General features: G+C 44.3%; 1 protein-coding gene across 1 annotated transcript; it reads right to left on the reverse strand.

Annotated features, from left to right (window-relative positions):
* Positions 1-4,419: 4,419 nt before the first annotated feature.
* On the reverse strand, positions 4,420-13,186 carry CMTM6 (CKLF like MARVEL transmembrane domain containing 6). The gene is made up of 4 exons (XM_061465010.1): positions 13,000-13,186; positions 7,051-7,227; positions 6,067-6,165; positions 4,420-4,570 (listed from the first exon to the last, which is right to left on the reverse strand). The coding sequence occupies exons 1-4, from the start codon at positions 13,117-13,119 to the stop codon at positions 4,421-4,423; spliced, it is 546 nt and encodes a 181-aa protein (XP_061320994.1). The 5' UTR covers positions 13,120-13,186; the 3' UTR covers position 4,420.
* Positions 13,187-19,253: the final 6,067 nt, after the last annotated feature.

A 19,253-nucleotide genomic window follows, 5' to 3' on the forward strand; every position in this document is an offset into this window, starting at 1 on the left:
ATTCCTTCACATGTTCAGAACTCAAAGGACACTGGTAGAATTGTGATTTTCATGTGGGCTAAATGCCACGCACAAAATTTAACATTCACAATCTGTACAATACCTGTACAGATTTTCAGAGCAGAAACTCACAGTCCAGCCACTTAACAAGTCCTCACGTGTCCTGGAGAAACTTCTTCACCGATTTTCAAGGCACTGAAAACAAAGCCTGAAAGTGGCTACAGAGCCTTTGAATACTTTTGTATGGGCTCAGCTGGAAAAGAAGAAAGCTCTTAATGCGACTGAGCAAGCTCACAACACCAGTGCCAGGCACAGTGTTGTAGAAGACAATCACCACACAGATGTACTGGCCCAGTTGCTTCTTCCCACAGGTTTTACTACCAGTTAAGATTGTGCAGAGATGTTTACTTTGCAAATAGAAGAAAAAAATTGGACAGCTGCTTGTAATAGCACTTCTGCCAGAGCTCCCACCACTCTACTGAGCAACCCCTAATCCACTTTGGCCAAAACCAGCTACCTTACCATAAGCAATTAAAATAAAACAGGCTGATTTCATCAGAAGCAGGCTTGGAAACCAACTGACCACTTCGCTGACAGAGCACAGGAGAGGTAAGAGCCATCCACAGTGCAACATGCATAGAGCTCCTGATGTTTAATCCAGCTCCAACACCATTCTCTGGTATCAGGCCAATTACAAGATATGCTCAAAGCCTGGATCTGACGCCAGATGCATCAAAGGGGACATGGCAATACTGCAGGAGACCCATCTGCTCAGCCACTACAGCAAGGAAGTCTCTCCCCCACCTAGCTGGGAGGGCAGAGAAGCCAGGAAAGACACACACTTGCCGCTTTATCTTAGGAAGCTGATAATGCAGTTAAAAAAATGACCTCACATGAAGCAGAGAGCAGCATACACATTGGCAAATCTGCCTCACAACTATTTTGAAACAGATCATGAAGAATTTAAGAATCACTTTGTACTTAAAAGCCTAAAATTAATAGTACCACTGTGCAGAAACTAGTTAACCAACTAGTTTGTAAACCACAATATTGCAATTTCCTTAAAACCTGTAACCAATATATGACTTCCTTGTAGTATTTAACTACTATGTGACAGGCTGTATCTGGAGTGGAGCAATATGTATTGGTGTAAAGAACAGCAGGGCTCTTCCTGTCTGTAAGCTCCTGTGCCATAAGGAAAAACAACTAATCAGTTTCTCAAAGACTGCTGTTTGTTGTTTTCATTAGACAATAGCAACACTTACATCCTTTCAGTCAGAGAAGGACTCTAATCCTCAAATCTCATGGATCAGCCAGTTGGTGAGAGAATGTGTATAGACTACCTGCTTGAACAGCTGAAAATGAAAACAAAACACATGCCAAACTCCCCTCATTCTAAAAACATGCCATGGATGCCAGCATACATGTAGCAGAAGAATCCATCAAACCATTCTGCAAAGGTTGGCAGTATTTGTTTCAAAAGGCCTAATAGTCAGATTACAGGGGTCAGGAGATCTGAGAGTCACTTCTGACACCAGCTCCTTGTGGCACCTTTTAATAAAAATAACTTGCTTTGTATTTCAGTTTCTCCTTGAAGTATCAGCAGAGATATCATAGACAGGGAGGCCAAGGCAGAAAGGTGACTCTACAGATCCCTTACGGTACCAGTATCTCCAATTCAGGAACAGATACAGGTAACAAAGGTGACCTGAGGTAACAAAGCACTCAGGAGGGGAAGAGTCCACAGAAAGGCAACCACAACCCAGAGCTCTATTCACAGCCTTTCAAACTGAGAAAAAACATGGGAAAAATTATCTCAAAAGTCCTGTCATTGTGCTGTACTGCTTAATAAACGTCAGCAGCACAGTATTATTAATACTGTATTTACAGCTTTTAATTACAGATCAAGATTTAGAGACTCCAGACATTTTGATGTGGAAACAAATTCAGTAGAAACCTGGTCAGTAACAAAAAAAAAAAGGAAAAACACCACCATCTTAGAATGTTAATTGTAGATATGGACACAGTCCACAGAGTAAGACACTGCAAATCACAGCACAGACATCATGGCAAGTTTCGTATCACCAGTAACACTGCTTGCAAAAGTCTCTAATCTACCCAGTTTACTCAGGTGAGGCTGCGCCTCAAATCCTGTGTTCAGTTCTGGGCCCCTCACTACAAGAGAGACACTGAGGTGCTGAAGTGGAGCCAGAGAAGGGCAATGGAGCTGGTGAAGGGCCTGGAGCACAAGTGTGATGAGGAATGGCTGAGGGAACTGCAGGGTTTAGTCTGGAGAAGAGAAGGCTCAGGGGAACCTTACTGCTCCCTACAACTAACTGACAGGAGGTTGCAGTGAGGTGGGGTCCATCTCTTCTCCCAGGTAACAAGCACTAGGACAAGAGGGAATGGCCTCAAGTTGCACCAGGGGAGGTTTACGTTGGCTATTAGGAAAAATTTCTTCACAGAGAGGGTGCTCAGGCATTGGAACAGGTTGCCCAGGGCAGCAGTGGAATCACCGTCCCTGGAAGTGTTCAAACACCGTGTAGATGAGGCCCTCAGTGACATGGGTTAGTGGTGGTCTTGGCAGCCCTGGGGTAATGGTTGAACTTGATGATCTTAAAGGTCTTTTCCAACCCAGTTGATTCTATGATTCAGAGGCAGCTACAGCAAGCTCTGTACACCCAGAATGAGATCACGCTTTAGGGCAAATGGACAACAAAATAAAAATAAATTAAAAGGCCTGCCAAAAGAATTTTTCTTCACAAAGCAAGAAATTCTATGAAGTAAAGTCTGTCTTTTATGCACGGCTCTGAAACCAAACTACAGCTAAAACTTGATGCTTCACACCACTTGCTAAAATTTTACATCCTCCAAGCAAAGTGCAGTGTTAGGTTTAAGTCTCAGACCATAGAGAGAGAACATCACAAATTCACGTGCATCAGAAAGTGGCAGCACTGGAAAAAAACTCTGACCTTCTTCTGCAGTCCTTTGTCTTACAACAGCTTCCTCAACCTTTTCCAAATACAGCTTGCTCAGACAATTTCTGGAGGGCTTAGTCTCAATCCTGCCACAGTAGGTTACAGGAGAATAAATTTGTCAGACTAGGGTATTGATGAAATGGAGTTACTGCCTGGAAGACATGGCAAATGTTACAAGCACTCAAACAAGAATTGTTTTTGCATAATTGCCCTTTTCTCAGTTACTTTGGTATTTTAGAACATCTCCTGGCTTACAGAAACTTGCTCAACTTTTGAAGAGCTTTCCTCTTAAGTGAAGTCTAGCAGTCTTGCTTCTATCTTACATGTGAGAAATACCTTTTCATCACTGCATTTCCTTTGCAGCCATCAACATGTGGCCCAACACGTCCGTCACTTGCCTGACACGTTGTATCAGTAGTGTTTTCTTGCAGTCACTTTTAAGACAAATCAAAGGTACAATGCTTATTTCCTTGTTTACCACCTGAGCTTATCAGTAGCAAAAAGTCTCAAGCTAGTGCCATATTTATAACCTAAGAAAATGATGGGGTCCATAGCCATCCTGGCAGAACTTACCATTATCTATGCATGAAAAAGGTGCATATGGTATTAACCTGGGAAGTAATAGTCACCACTATCAATGTACAACAATATTCCCACTGATGTTCAGATCGTTGCTTTGGGGTTAGTTTGTGAAAATACTTATTCTTCACCTTTTCCTCTCACAGCTGACTTTTCAAGCTTCTTCCTGCAACTTATATAGCTTTTGAAAGAATCTGAAAGAAGATTCTGGCACACAAGTGCAAACTTTGACAATAATAGGGTGCAAAATTGCCTCCTTAATACACCATTACATTTCCCTCCCCATAAAAACCCTATAGTTGCTGTTCCATTGAACTGATCTCCACAGACTTAACTAAGATGTAGGAATAGTATAAACAAAAGCCCTCATTTAAGGACAAGCATTGCTATAAGGCTCCAGTCAGGTATCTGTTTTCTTTCACAGTTTGACCAGTAAGTATAAAAATTAATTCTGCCATACTAATTTATAACTCTCAACAGAAATATCTGGTCCATTTATAGAGAAAAATATCTTTAGGATATAACTCAGAATTTACGCATCACACATTAACACACATTAGTCTCCTCTGTCAAAACCAGATTAGCAAATCGTCCTTAAGCTACTCTATTTAGACATGAGTGGTTTTAGTCTATGTCACCTGCACAGGCAGCAGGACCAGTTACCTTAGAACATGATGCTCAGGATGCCATTACTTGACCTAAAGATCTATCAAGATTTGTGATGACCAATGCATACAAAATAGACTGGAATGAAGACAGAGAAGTTGTTACCTACAGCACACTGAAAGTTCATTTTAGTTTGCCCCAGTCCAAAAAAAAAAAACAACAACAAACAAAACCAGAAAAGAATGAATTCCAGAAAGTTAGCTTTGCTGATTTAATGGCTGATTTTCTGTGGCACCCGGAGTGTGGGCAGGATCTGCAGAGTGTCCATCGACGTGTTGTTTCCGACAGTGAAAGTAGTCTGTAATACTTTCAGCTAAAAATACAGTACTTGCAAGAAATCCAAATACCTGTGAAAGCAAAGGGAATAGATTATTCTAAAATATGTAAACATTAACAGTATTCTAACATTGTTCGGAGAGATTTGCTGGACTACTTCCGTACGTTCATAATGCTTATATAAGAAGATTACAGTCCTCCTTAAATCAGGAGTTTCAGATTAGAAATCATAATTCTAGCACACTTAATGCAAAAGCTTTTTAAGTTCTCATTTTCTTAATCAAGTGTGAAACTTACAATATGTTCTAAACAGCCCTTAATAGTAAAAGTATATTAATTTTATTGCAAAAAATTAGTTATTAAAGCAGCATGGCACTGGTGGTAGAGTTATCGCCAAGAGATTGCTGCTGATTAAAGGGATTATGTAAAGAAGAGTACCACATGGAAAGTGAGGGGCCATCAGATCTGCAGAGCCTAAGCAAATCCTTACTGGGTTAGCAAGGGGCGGATAGAATGACATTCTGTTAATGATATTTCATTATTAGACATGGCAAGATAGGGGTAAGGAGAAGGCTGGTTTTACCAGCTTCTTTCAAACAAGGAAAGAAACATATACATTATTCTAATTTTACATGCCTGGTTTGCCCAAAAGCAATTTGACACCAGTAAGTCTTAAATCACAATAGTCTTTGTTTTCCCAGCTCCAGAAAAAAAGTAACCACAAAACCAGAACACAATCCTAAAAGACTTTATACTCAAACCATTAGGGGCGAATGTATCAACATCACAGAAGATGACTGCACAAAAATGAGTATCTCTAATAGCTCCTTCTGCCTGTACACAGAATTATTCTGTATTATGCTTTCTTTTCTAACTCATTTTTTCTCATTCAAGAAGAATACTCAAAATTTGATCTTTTAATCTCACACATTCTCAATTCCAAGGTTATGCAACAGAAGTGCCAAATGAGTGAGGAACTGACATCCACAGCATCCCAAAGCCTCTTCAGTGCCTTGCCCTGAGCTTCTTCAGTGTTCCCTCGGAGATGCATGCCCTGTTGTTCTTCCATTTCTGGCACTGAGGAAACTGCTGCTCTTACTGCAGCCTTTGCATGTCAGCATTCTCCACATACACTTTATAACACCTGGCAAAAGACATGGTTTCTTGCTGACTTTGTGAGGGGTGGAATTATGAAGAACAATTGAGGGAAAAGTAGGCATTTCAGAAATGGGATGTGAGAACTGAGTAAGCTGTGAGAGATGCCAACATCAAAATACTGATGGAGCCAAGGCAGTGAGATCTGAGGAAGCCAGAAGCAAGCTGCAAATGCTGAGGACCTGCAAGTGGATGCAGAGCTTTCCAGAAATCCTGAGAAATGCCTGCTGTTTGGATTTCCTATGGTAAGTTTCTGGAAGGTCTGAAATAGCTAATTCCTCCTGAAAAATCATACTTTGCTGAGTTCTGTTCCCTGCCCAGTTTCTTCCCTGAAAATTGAGTAAAGTTTAGAGGGCAGAGAAATTCACATACAAGATAAATACAAGGTAAATCATGCAATTTGAAGACTTACACATGCAGCTTTTCCAGCAGCAGAATCAGAGCTGGTCACACTAAGTGCTGTTGCTGCTATCAGAAAACAGACACCTATGGCTGACACAAGCCAAATGTTCTGCAAATATAAAAAGATGAGTGTTACAGAATTGTTGATATTCTACCTGAAAAAAAGAACAAGCATCATAACAGCAGCTGAGTTAATCCCACCAGTGAATTTATGCTTTGAAACTCTCAAGCTTCAGAAAAATACATCTTACAACTACATCCCAAAAACCATTCAATATTAACAACTAATTAAAAGAGCCTGCATTAGATACGCCCCTGGTTTTGTCTTCTGCAAGAACTCCATTCATTTGATCTAACTTTTTTCACAATCAAACTCAAGCTCAGGTCAACCATTATTTCCCTATGTAAAACATCTGGGAAATCAGAAACCTGTAAATGTGCTCATTCAAATCTCTTACTACACTCCCTTATCTGTATCTTCACATAAAAAAGCCTACTGTTTGCTCTGAAGACAAATAGGAAGGGACACTCGTAGAACAGTACAATATTCTCACTGACATTACAATGCACCTTTGTGCCACTGTTGGGTCTTCTGAAATACAAAAGAGCATAAACTGTAATGAGTATGACTATTCTAAAAAGGAGCTAGGCTACACCAATTATGAAAATAGATAAACAGGCAAGTTACAAGTATCATGCTGGCAGTAAACTGTGCTCCATATACGTGCATAGATGTGACTACTATGCAGTAGTATTAGTCTGTGTGAGAAACTTCCACACGGGTCCTAAAATCCTGCAGTTAACCACCACGACAATTTGGAAAAGTCAATATAAAAGGGACTCTCAAAGTTGATTCAATCTTTAAAAATAATCTACTTTAATCTATCCTTTAAATAGAGAATAAAAGGAGATCCATTCTGCATAGCCTTTTTACTCCAGAGTAGTCTTTCAGCACTTATAAGATTTGTTAAAAAAAAATAAATTAAATCCTTACCACATTTCCTACTTTATCTTTCCCAAATACTTCATATGCATTAGTGCAATACACACACAGGATCAGAAGGCTCAAAAGAAAGGCAGCGCAGCTTATGAACTCAAAGAAGTAAAGTCCACCACAGTTGACACAATTCTCCACCATTTCTTCACAAATAACAGCCAGAAGAGAGAGAATCTGCAAATGAATAACATGCTTGACTTGGATCAAGTTTCCAATATCTTACACAAACATTAATATGATATGAATATCAATAAAGGCAGCTGTAAGGAAAATCCTCCATGTACAAAAGAACCCAGTAAAATTCTGCACTATTTTCTTACAGGCAGGAAATAATTATTTCATAGGATCATAGCATGGTTTGGGTTGGAAAGGACTTCAAGATCACACAGTTCCAAGCCCCCTGCCATTGGCAGGGACACCTCACACCACACCAGGTTGCCCAGGGCTCTGTGCAATCTCGCCTTGAACACTGCCAGGGATGGAGTATTTACCACTTCCTTGGCAACCTGTGCCTGTGCCTCACCACCCTTACAGTAAAGAACTTCTCCTGTTTAAGTTTAAACCAATTAACCCTTGTCCTATTGCTACAGTCCCTGATGAAGAGTCCCTCTCCGGCATCCTTACAGGCCCCCTTCAGATACTGGAAGGCTGCTATGAGGTCTCCATGCAGCTTCTCTTCTCCAGGCTGAACAGCCCCAACTTTCTCAGCCTGTCTGCATGGTTTATACTTGCTCTTAAAGTTGGTCAGTAAACTACATTCAGAGGAGCTGAGCACACATCACCTAATACAGGCTTTTTGATTAGACTGTCAAGATTCACGATTTGTGGGTTTGTGCAACTGTCAGTTGGAGGCAGATGAGGAAGGCAGTGTGAAGGCACACATCCTGCTCTGAACAGGCTCAAATGCTACTGCTCACTACTTACAACTGCATTTAATTTTAAATGCATTTGGGTCCAGGGCTGAGGGGGAAACTGGACAGTACTGACCCAGTCAGCTCCCTCCCCCGAGTTTACAGCTGAAGTTACCACCCTTGCTAACACTTCAAAGAAAGCATATGTACCTAATAACTCAGTAACAACAGCAGCTCAGCTGTACTTGCAGGAACCAAAACTTTATGTTTAAACTATGCTGGACAGTGTTTAAGCTATGCAGAAGCTTATGTTCACCTTCGTGCTACTGTGTGTTTTGAGGAAATAATGCAAGTTCATTCCTATACAGTCACCATTCATCTGCTGCTGAATTTTCTACTATTTTAGCATACAGGAATACTGCTTTATTTAAACGTTCTCTGATTTTGGCCACTTCTTGCTTTTCCTTGATCCCATAGAGTTGTCACAGCATTATAGTAAGGAGTTCACAAAATTAAAACAAGTAGTAGTAGTAGGAATCAGACTCTGTCATAAAATTGAGACTGATACAAGGATGATGATCATACTTTTAATAAAAGTATATTTTAATAAGAGTATAAGAACATATTTTTAGTAGGAGTATATAGGCAATGATGAAGCTGATGGGTTTTCTTAAATAATCAAATTCTAAAATTCAGAATTGTTCTTGAAAATAACCACCAGCCTTGGGTTTCAGTTTTCTGACAACAAAAATAACAACAGTTTAGCATGTGGGAATTGTAAACTTCCCCAGCTAAGCCAGACCATGCAAAACACTTCAAAGCATCATGTTTTCAAAATGCTGATCATAAAGTAAACAGGATCTCAGAAAGGGGAAGAACCTGAGCTGGGAAACTGCAATATTACTATCAGGCCTCCACATACTTCCCTTCTGTCCCACAGCAGCTGGCAAAGCAAACTCTTCAGCAGCTCTCACACCTAAGCCAGTGACTACAGTGGGTGAGGAATATGTTGAACTCTGAATTTTCAATCTTTAAGTGTTATTTTTATTTCAAAAGATTTGCTTTCAGCTGTGTCCAATGACTTTCCCTTTCACATTTTCCACAAGGTCAGCTGAAGTGAGAGATACGCTTTCAGGTATAGTTCTAGCTCTTTTTATTAACACTGAAAACTGAATGCCATTCCCTTCACCTAGGATGCAACAGTACAGAAAGGAAATAAACCTCCCCTTAAAAGAATTTATAAGCCCAGATAACCATAATATGAACTAAATAACTGAAAAAAAAACCTTCTCCACTGAGTGTACAAAGTAGAAAAAAAGACTCACTCAGAGAAAAGCTATAAAGGGTTCAGTATAAAATACATGAGATTTAGCAAGTGGAGTCCTATGTGGGACTTGTCCAAGTCAATATTCATTTTGTATTGATAAGCTGAATAACAAAAGAGAGTACATACTTAAAAAGCTTTGGCTTCAAGAAATTTGATTAAAGTAGTGTATCAGCAGTACATTTATAAGCTGCCAGAGAGCTCTGCTTGCATTTCTTAACTTGCTTCTTGATACCAGTATGAGAAACAAAAGGGATTACTGTTTTTCTACTACAACAAAAGAATAGTTTCAAATACCACTAAAAGAATAGTTCCTAACTTCAATTTATATGCTTACAGCTCTATAATATAGCAAGAAGTTTTTACTAGTATTAGCCAGAAGATTATGTCTCTAGTACTCATCTGCATTTTAGTTACATCCTGCTATTAGATATACTGCTGCTTTAACCAAGCCAGAAGTTTCCACATTTTATTCAGTTTCCCAAGAACTGTTCTGCCAGTGATCCAACTCTGTCCATCAGCATTAGTCCTGGGATGAGTGCAGGCCTCTACAGGCTTACATGAAGCAGCCAAAGCTCCTTCTGTTGTTTTTTTTTTTTATCTGCCTTCTCCACACCAATCCCATAGAGAAGCCCTAACAGGCAATGCCCAAATATCACTACTGCTTCTGCCAATAAAGAGTGAAAAGGGGCAGGTCAGCGACTCCTCATTTTCTTGAGAGCAAAACCTGGGCAGAGTTTCTTTCACCCTGAAGCCCAGGGCAAGACCTGAAGACAAGACCTGACAGCTGCCACCTTCCTTCCCTCTTGCCCAGAGCCCTGCACTACCAGCATTGGTGGGCAGGCAGAGCTTACCCAGCACATGGGTCAGGGCACAGTTCAGAGCCTGCCCAGGCTGCAGGGTGGAGACACAGTTTTTAGTCCTACCTGTCAATATGTATACCAGAAATCAACCATCTTTATCTGCCCCCTACCAGCAAGAAGTTATTCATTAATACTGACATTAATGTTGGAAGTTTCTACACAAGTGTCAAGTTTCTAAAGTAGATTTAGCAAGTGAAAGACTATAAATGAGTGCTATGGAAATAAAGCATATCAATGAACTTTCCAGCAGGCCTGTGAAAATGCTCAGCAGTGCTATTCCCAGTACAGAATCGTCTCATTCAGATGGGTGCACATACTAATCCTGTAAGTCTCCACAATCAGGACTTCCTACTATAGGAAGAGAATAACTTAGAAAAAGAGATGTTTAAGACTGAATTACAATTTTCCTTTCCAGTTAGGGCATTTTAGGTGAAGTCAAACAATAGTTGATGACAAGGATTTCTGCTTTAGGTAAGAGTTTGTTTCTACCTCAATCTTGGCACAATATGTGCTGTGCCATTTACCTTTATGCACAATCTGAACCAGACATGGATTAACAAAAACATTTCACCTATTTAAAAAAAAAAAAGAAGAAGAAAACAATATAGAAAACATGGGTTTGGTCACATCTATAACGAGGACCACTGATTTTCTGAGTGCAATGCCCTGTTCCACAGTCCACATGAGTGATTATGAGTGCATAATCACAATAACTGCCACTATTCTTGTGACACAAGGCTAATAGACGTTAATGACCAGCATCGTTGCTGGCATTTCCAAAAATTATCACTTTCCCAAAACAGTAACATTTTTCTGACTGCAGATACGGAGGCTTCCACCTTTAGGAATTTCTGAGGATGTTTAAAGTGTTTTGACCAAGAACTCCAAGATCTGTGCATTTTGATAGAGGGATACAAAAAAGGAGGGGGAAAATGTTGGAAATTAAGAGGTGAATGACTATAACTCCATTTTCATTTTCCTCTCATTGAAGCATAGGTATAGGCCATAAAGTGCTATTCCTAATTCTTTAGAAGCATTATCAAGCACCTATTCATCCTATTTAGGATAACCATATTTTTCCTTTTTTTCCTACCCAGAAAGCTTTTTAGGTAATGCCTCTGTTCAGGTAAACAGTTTAAGACTTTAGTACACCAGTACATTTGTGTAAGTGATAGTTTTAGTTGGTAAGCCTACTTACATAAATGCTCTGAGAGCAACAGATCTATCTAGCTGCAGATCTTACCTTATGGATCTCCAGTACCTGATGTAAAGTTTATGTCCTATTTTATTTACATATTTAAATCATTCTCAAATGTGATTTCTTTTTATTATCTCAGACAACATTTTCTTGGCAGTGTTACTGTTACTTTTACAAGGATTTAAGAATACTACGTTTCTGGTTGAGGCCTCTGACTGTGTGTGAGACAAAGTTTAAAAACCAAACATCCCCTTTTCTGCAATGCTGCAGTAATGAGAAAGGGTTGGAAATCACCTACGATTCCCCTAAACATGAGACATCTGACTAAAAAGCCACTTTGCTGCTTAAAAAATGTATCCTAACAGATAACTTAGGGTCAACTGCACTTTCTTTCCTGCTGTAGGTTTCACTGCCTCCCCCCCAGTACTCAAGAATGATGCTACTTGTGTTCCTATCAGCAGTCACACTGGCCCACCGCTGAGCACCGAACAGACAGCAGTCTGAATCATGCGCCCAGCTGCTGAATCCATTCAGGAATAACATTCCTGAGCAAAACGCAAGCAGGATGCAAGTCTTCTATTTCCTAGTGGGCACAGGACCATCCAACATGAAGTGAGGCACTGCAAAGTCTCATGCAATAGGCCACCATCAACATTGCACGTTTCTAGAGCAATTTTCTACCACGAATCATGGCAGAAATGGGTGCTCTGATTTTAGCAGGGCTAGCACAGCATGAAAAGCTTATAAATGGGGTGCTGGAGCAGCAAGAAAGGGAGGTTAGGATCTGACGACTCAGCAAGCTCTTCCTAGCTTTACTGTCCTACCCTGAGATTCAATCAAACGCTTCTGTCTCCTGTTTTGAATCCAACATGGCCCCAAGAAGAAAATACAAAGTTTCCTGAGAGGTTTCTCTCTCATTTAAACCATTATGACAGCAGGCAGCTGCACCGCAGCTTGTGCAAATAACCATCAAATGTCATGAACCTTAGTCAACCGACCATCAGATGTCAGCACCTGCTCTGGTAGCTAGAACATGAAACAGGAACAAGCCCATTACTTCACCACCATAACCTAATCTGAACCTGTAGAGATGACGGCACTGTAAGAGACCACATCTGCTTTCCATCTAAGTTACAAGTCTGTTCAGCTTTACTGACCAACAACAACGGCAGGCTTTGCTTCTGCAACGCCTGAAGTCAGGTTTCCTGGTGGAGCGAGCCCTTTCCTGACGGACACACATAACCAACTAACAACCTGAAGTTACGTCCACCTTTACCGGCCTGCACTTTGCCAGGGCAGAGTTTCACTTGTAAGCGGCGGGAGATTGCACTGAAGCCGGAGGTCTCCGCAACTCACTCGTTCCTGTCCCAGCGCTACCCTGTGGGCAAGCAGGGAGACCTGCAGAGCAGGCGGGTGGGAGCGATGATACGGCGGGAGCGAGCCCAGCCGGCAGAGCGGAACCGCGCCCTCTGCTCACCCCAACCGCACCCCGCCGCCGCCCAGCCCCGCGCACCCCTTTGAGGCTCTCGGCCTCTCCCCGCCTTCCCGGCAGCCATTCTGACAGTGGGTGCTCGCTGCGCGCAAGGTCCCGGCACGACCCCAGCCACCGCCTGTGGAAGCGCGCGGGCAGCCCGTCCGCAACCGCCACGCTGGCCTCGCTCCCTCCGGGCTGAGGAGAGCAGGGCAGCGGAGTGGAGCGGGGCGACTCACCGCTTGCAGCGCTTTGGCCGGCAGCCGCCATCCCCACAGGTGCTGCAGGGTACATCCGAAGCAACGGGAGGGCTTGGCCTGCGGCTCGGTGGTCTCGTTGTAGACGTTGCCATTGTCCATGGCCGCGCCGCCGCCGGCTGCCAGTTGCGGGAAAGAGAAAGCAAAAGAGCGGCGGCAGCAGAGGAGGAGGAGGAGGTGGTAGAGAAGGCGGTGTCCCGCGGGGCCAAAGGCGCTCTCGCGCCCCCCGGTGGCCGGTGGGAGCGAGGGCTGCGTGAGGCGGGCAAGCAGGGCCGGGCCAAGGGCAGCGGAGCAAGGTCCCCTCAAGCCTGAAGCTGCTCCCAGCTTCGTAAGGGAGCTTATTAAGAAATTTACAAGATTATACCCTCCTGTTGCCACACGAGATTAGGGTATGGGGAGGGTTTTTTAAACCAAAGCTTTCTCTGCTGTCAGTCAGATAAAGCAGTAGCATCCCTTAGTCTCTACTAATATTCTTCCATTACCTTGCCTAGATGAGTTTTTAAAAGAAGCTACAGCTTTTGGTGCCTGCAAAAGAGCAGATTGAGCCCACTCTATGCAAACAAAAGGTGTGTTAAGTTCTCTTTTATATTATTCATGTTTTATCCACAGAACTATTATGGTCCTCTATAGGCAAGTTCAGTTATACTTCACTTACTTAAATCCAGTCAGATACAATCTACTGACCAAAAAGATGGCAATTTGCTTTCTTAACCATAGCTGTATACACGCTGAGGTGACAGAGCAGGCTGTTCAGGCACTGTCTTCATTTCAGAACCACACAGTGAATGGAAGGATGTGTGACTTGTGAGGTAGGTGCTATTTTTAACTCCACCAAGGGCCACTGTTAACTGCACAGATGGGACAGTACGGGCCAGATAAAAGCAGTCAGGCCATGCTGTGTGCTGAACAAGTACCAGCAGGCTGTGTGCATCACCTCTCCCAGTAAGACGTGTAGGGTCTCCAGGCAGGATGGTGCAGAATTATCTATGCCATAAACAATGTTTGCCTGCAGGAACTGGCTTGAGAGGCAAATGGGCAGGGCAGGTTCTGTAATTCCCAAGGCATGGGAGTTTTCACTAAAATAAGTAAGGCATCACCATGGGTGTGCCCTACCTTCTGCCCATTGGGGTCCTGCAGGACCGAGCAGGTAGTCATTTACTGTTACCACCTATGAGTCCCCAGTGCCTTCAGTACCTTTTCTTTGTATTAGTACATTATAAATAAGATTACATTACATGGCTGGCATCTCTCTTCTGACAGAAATTACTTTTTTGCTTTGTTTTCTTCCTTGATAATATCTCAAAACTGGATGAATAGCTCTAATGCCAAAAAATGTGTGTTTAGGCTATGCAGTGGTTTGAGGGAGACAGCACTTAATGACAGGACAAGACAGGAGATAGAAGCAAGATAGTTCTTTTAAGGTGTTTGGTAGCATCTAAGGCTATTTAGTAGTTGTTTCCTTTTGAATCATTACCAGTGTCTTAATGCAAAATTGCTAGATCATGAACATAGATGTTAGTATTCAACACTGCTCTTCAAGGAGTCATAGAAGCACAATTGCTGAGGTGAGTAGCCCGAGAGAGGACGCCTTCAACACCGGAGCAGGGGGGGGGAGATCAGCGTCCAGGAGCCTCAACTCAGAGCGACAAGAGCCTCCCACCGAGGGAGCCTCAAGTCCTCGCCAGGCCCTGCCCAGGAGCCGGCAGCTCAGCTGACGAGAGCGAGCAGCTGACTCACAGGGAGCGGAGCCAGGAGCAGCGGCACCAGCCCTGAGTGGGTGAAAACCTGCCCCAGGGAGCGCGGCGAACAGAGCGGGCGAAGAGGGCGGGTTGGGGCCGTTCGCGCGGGCAGGCGGGCGGGACGGTGAGCACTCGGCGTATGAGCAGGGCTCGGTGCGGGAGCTCTGCTCTGGCTGCCCCGGCGGTGGCAGCGTAGGCACCCAGACAGAGCCGGTGAGAGGGGAGGCTGCAGCGCAGAGCTCGGGGTGTAGAGAGTGCCTGCACTGGTCTGGTGAGGGGAGGGGGCACAATGGGCAGGGCTGCACTCGGTGCGCCCTGGTGGAGGTCCTCCTGCAGCAGGGGTTGAGCTGCGGGATGCTGTTAATAGGCTGCGAGATGTCAGGGAAGCTGAGAGGAAGCAGCGCTGCTTGCTCCTGGCCCAAACTGTGCAGGGGCCTCGAGCTTCCCCTCTAGCTCATGGAGGAAAGAAGGAGGCCGTTGACCCGGGAAGCTGGGAAATAGTGACCCAAAAACAAAAAAAAGCCAACAAAAAAAAGGAGGAAAAGGACAATTAAAAGCAAGGGGCTTCCTCCTAAATCTGTTGTCCCCACGCAGAACTGCTTTGCTGTCCTGCAGGAGGCTAATGAGGAAACGCACTCGAGCCAGAAACAGCTGGCTGATGCCCTGGTAAAGAAGATCTCTACTGGTGCTGCCAGGAAAAAGCAGCGGGTCATAGTAGTAGGGGACTCTACTTCAAAAGGGACAGAAGCACTCGTCTGTGGGCCTGACCTGATCTCAAGGGAGGCGTGTTGCCTACCAGGGGCACGGATCAGGGATGTTGCAGAGAGGCTGCCTGCTCTAGTAAGTCCCACAGACTATTACCCGCTTCTAGTGATATATGTGGGTGCTAGGGATATAGATAGTAGTAGCCTGGGGAACATAAAGACTACAGAGCTCTGGGAGAGGTGGTTAGGGGCTCTGGAGCTCAGACTGTCTTTTCTTCAATTCTCCAGGATACAGGGGAGGACCTAAAAAAAGCTAGGAGGATTGGCCAGGTTAATAAATGGTTAAAAGGGTGGTGTCATAGTCAGGGGTTTGGGTGTCTTGAACATGGGACCCAAGTTTGTAGGCCAGGTCTAGTGGGGGCTGGTGGAGCTGGTCTAAAAGAAGGGGAAGAGCAGTTTTGGTAGGAGGCTTGCCAGGCTGGTCGAGGAGGCTTTAAACTAGATGTGCTGGGGGACGGGGGCATCATTCCACCTCAACACACCCAGTCAGTTGCCAGAACCTATAATAAATGCTTGGAGCAATGTAGAGATATCCCAGCCGCTCCAGCCAATGAGCCGGCTTCAGTTGGAGCTCGGCTCAGATGCCTCTATACAAATGCCCGTAGCATGGGGAACAAACAAGAGGAATTAGGGACGTGTGCACATACAGGGGTATGATATAATAGGCATCACAGAAACATGGTGGGATGGCTCCTATGACTGGAGTGTTGGAATGGAAGGTTACAGGCTCTTTAGAAAAGACAGGCCCGGCAGGCGGGGAGGGGGAGTTGCCCTTTATGTTAGGGATAGGCTGGAGAGTATGGAACTCTGTCTGGGGACAGGTGAGCAGTTAACAGAGAGTTTGTGGGTGAAGGTTAAAGGGAAAACAGCTATGGGAGACATTACTGTGGGGATCTGTTACAGACCGCCTGATCAAGAGGACTGTGCGGATGCACTCCATAGACAGATAGGAAAAGCCTCACGCGCACAGGCCCTTGTTCTCATGGGTGACTTCAACCACCCTGACATCTGTTGGAAGGACAGTACGGCCCGGCACAAGAAATCCAGGAGGTTCCTCGATTGTGTAGAAGACAACTTCCTTCTGCAAGTAATAGAGGAGCCGACAAGGAGAGGTGCCATGCTTGACCTCGTGCTCACCAACAGGGAAGGGCTCGTTGGAAATGTGACTCTCCAGGGCAGCCTTGGATGCAGCGATCAGGAGATGCTCGAATTTTAGATCCTCACGACAGTGAGAAGAGCGTGCAGCAAGCTCACTGCCCTGGACTTCAAGAGAGCAGACTTTGGCCTCTTCAGGAACCTGCTTAGTAAGGTTCCATGGGATACAGCCCTAGAGGGCAGAGGGGCCCAAGGCTGTTGGTTGATATTCAAGGATCACCTGCTACAAGCTCAGGAGTGTTGCATCCCAACCAGAAGGAAGTGCAGCAGGAGGGCCAGGAGACATCCTTGGATGGATAAGGAGCTCCTGAGGAAAATTCAATTGAAAAAAAAGGCATTATAATAAGTAGAAGCAAGGACAGGTGGCATGGGAAGAGTACAGGGATGTTGTTTGGGAAGCTAGGGACCAGGTTAGGAAAGCTAAGGCCCAGTTAGAATTAAACTTAGCTAGAGGTATTAAAGATAACAGGAAGGGATTCTACAAGTACATAGCAAATAAAAAACAGACTAGGGAGAATCTAGGCCCCCTCAGGAAGCCCTCAGGAGAACTGGCTACACAGGATTTGGAGAAGGCTGAGGTTCTGAATGACTTCTTTGCCTCAGTCTTCACTGCAAATGCTCTGACCAAACCACCCAAGTCTTGGAAGGCAGATGCAGGGACTGTGAGAATGAAGACCTTGGGCCCACTGTAGGAGAGGAACTGGTTCGAGACCATCTTAAACTGAATGTGCACAAGTCCATGGGTCCTGATGAGATCCATCTGCAGGTCCTGAAGGAGCTGGCAAATGAAGTTGCAAAGCCGCTGGCCATCATATTTGAGAAATTGTGGCAGTCAGGTGAAGTTCCTGATGACTGGAAAAAGGGAAATATAACCCCCATTTTCAAGAAGGGGAAAATGGATGACCTGGGGAATTACAGACCAGTCAGTCTCACCTCTGTGCCTGGCAAAATCTTGGAGCAGATTCTCCTGGAAGGCATGCTAAGGCACATGAAAATCAACAAGGTGCTTGGTGACAGCCAGCATGGCTTCACTAAGGGGAAATCCTGCCTGACCAATTTGGTGGCCTTCTATGATGGGGCTATAGGACTGATGGACAGGGGTAGAGCAGTTGATGTCATCTGCCTGGACTCGTCAAAAATGTTTGACACTGTCTCACATGACATCCTTGTCTCTAAATTGGAGAGACATCAATTTGATGGATGGACCACTTGGTGGATAAAGAACTGGCTGGATGGCCGCAAGCAAACAGTTGTGGTCAATGACTCAATGTCCAGCTGGAGACCAGTAACAAGTGGTGTCCCTCAGAGATCGGTGTTGGGACTGGTGTTGTTCAACATCTTTGTCGCTGACATGGACAGTGGGATTGAGTGCGCCCTCAGCAAGTTTGCCAATGACACCAAGCTGTGTGGTTCGGTTGATACACTGGAGAGAAGGAATGCCATCCAGAGGGACCTCGACACGCTTGTGAGGTGGGCTGATGCCAGCCTTATGAAGTTTAACCATGCCAAGTGCAAGGTCCTACACCTGGGTTGGAGCAATCCCAAGCACAGCTACAGGTTGGGCAAAGATGAGATTCAGAGCAGCCCTGCGGAGAAGGACTTGGAGGTGTTGGTTGATGAGAAAATGAACATGAGCCAAGAGTGTGCACTTGCAGCCCAGAAAGCCAACCGTATCCTGGGCTGCATCCAAAGGAGCGTGACCAGCAGGTCGAAGGAGGTGATCCTGCCCCTCTACTCTGCTCTTGTGAGACCTCACCTGGAGTATTGTGTGCAGTTCTGGTGTCCTCAACATAAAAAGGACATGGAACTCTTGGAACAAGTCCAGAGAAGAGCCACGAGGATGATCAGGGGACTGGAGCACCTCCCGTATGAAGATAGGCTGAGAAAGTTGGGGCTGTTCAGCCTGGAGAAGAGAAGGCTGCATGGAGACCTCATAGCAGCCTTCCAGTATCTGAAGGGGGCCTATAGGGATGCTGGAGAGGGACTCTTCATTAGGAACTGCAGTGATAGGACAAGAGGTAACGGGTTAAAACTTAAACAGGGGAAGTTTAGGTTGGATATAAGGAGGAAATTCTTTCCTGTGAGGGTGGTGAGGCACTGGAACGGGTTGCCCAGGGAGGTTGTGAAAGCTCCATCCCTGGCAGTGTTCAAGACCAGGTTGGACAAGGCCTTGGGTGATATGATTTAGCGTTAGGTGTCCCTGCCCACAGCAGGGGGGTTGGAACTAGATGATCTTAAGGTCCTTTCCAATTCTAACTATTCTATGATTCTAAGACCAGCCTACAAAAGATGAAATATATGGCAACATTTTCTAGTTACTGCTGTCTTTAAGAGTTGTTTTTTCCTGTTCAGGCCTTCTCCAGGAAATAAATATCAATGATGTATGAATTATAAAGGCCAGCTTGCCATTTCAAGCCTAACTTATTAGGTCATTTCATTTATTTATAAGGAGTCGGAGATTTTCCAAAAACAACAGCAAAGCTACAGGAAATGTAAGATCATGTGACAGAGAAGGAATGAAAATTGGACAGCAACACAGGACCTGGTAGCTTAAAAATACTTCAAGCATTATGTTAAA

The sequence above is a fragment of the Pezoporus flaviventris genome, unplaced genomic scaffold (genome assembly GCF_033815535.1).
Source record: "Pezoporus flaviventris isolate CSIRO_AGI_PZ_B2104156 unplaced genomic scaffold, CSIRO_AGI_Pfla_v1 ptg000037l, whole genome shotgun sequence".
Classification (NCBI taxonomy): domain Eukaryota; kingdom Metazoa; phylum Chordata; class Aves; order Psittaciformes; family Psittacidae; genus Pezoporus; species Pezoporus flaviventris.

What these genes read in the sequence shown, in the direction of transcription:
- CMTM6 (XM_061465010.1), bottom strand. Translation starts at nt 13,119, where the DNA reads ATGGACAATGGCAACGTCTACAACGAGACCACCGAGCCGCAGGCCAAG. An exon ending in CGGCCAAAGCGCTGCAAGCG is followed by an intron (nt 7,228 to 12,999) that starts GTGAGTCGCCCC and finishes ATTCATTTGCAG; the next exon opens with ATTCTCTCTCTTCTGGCTGT. An exon ending in CTGCTGGAAAAGCTGCATGT is followed by an intron (nt 4,571 to 6,066) that starts GTAAGTCTTCAA and finishes TTGCTTTCACAG; the next exon opens with GTATTTGGATTTCTTGCAAG.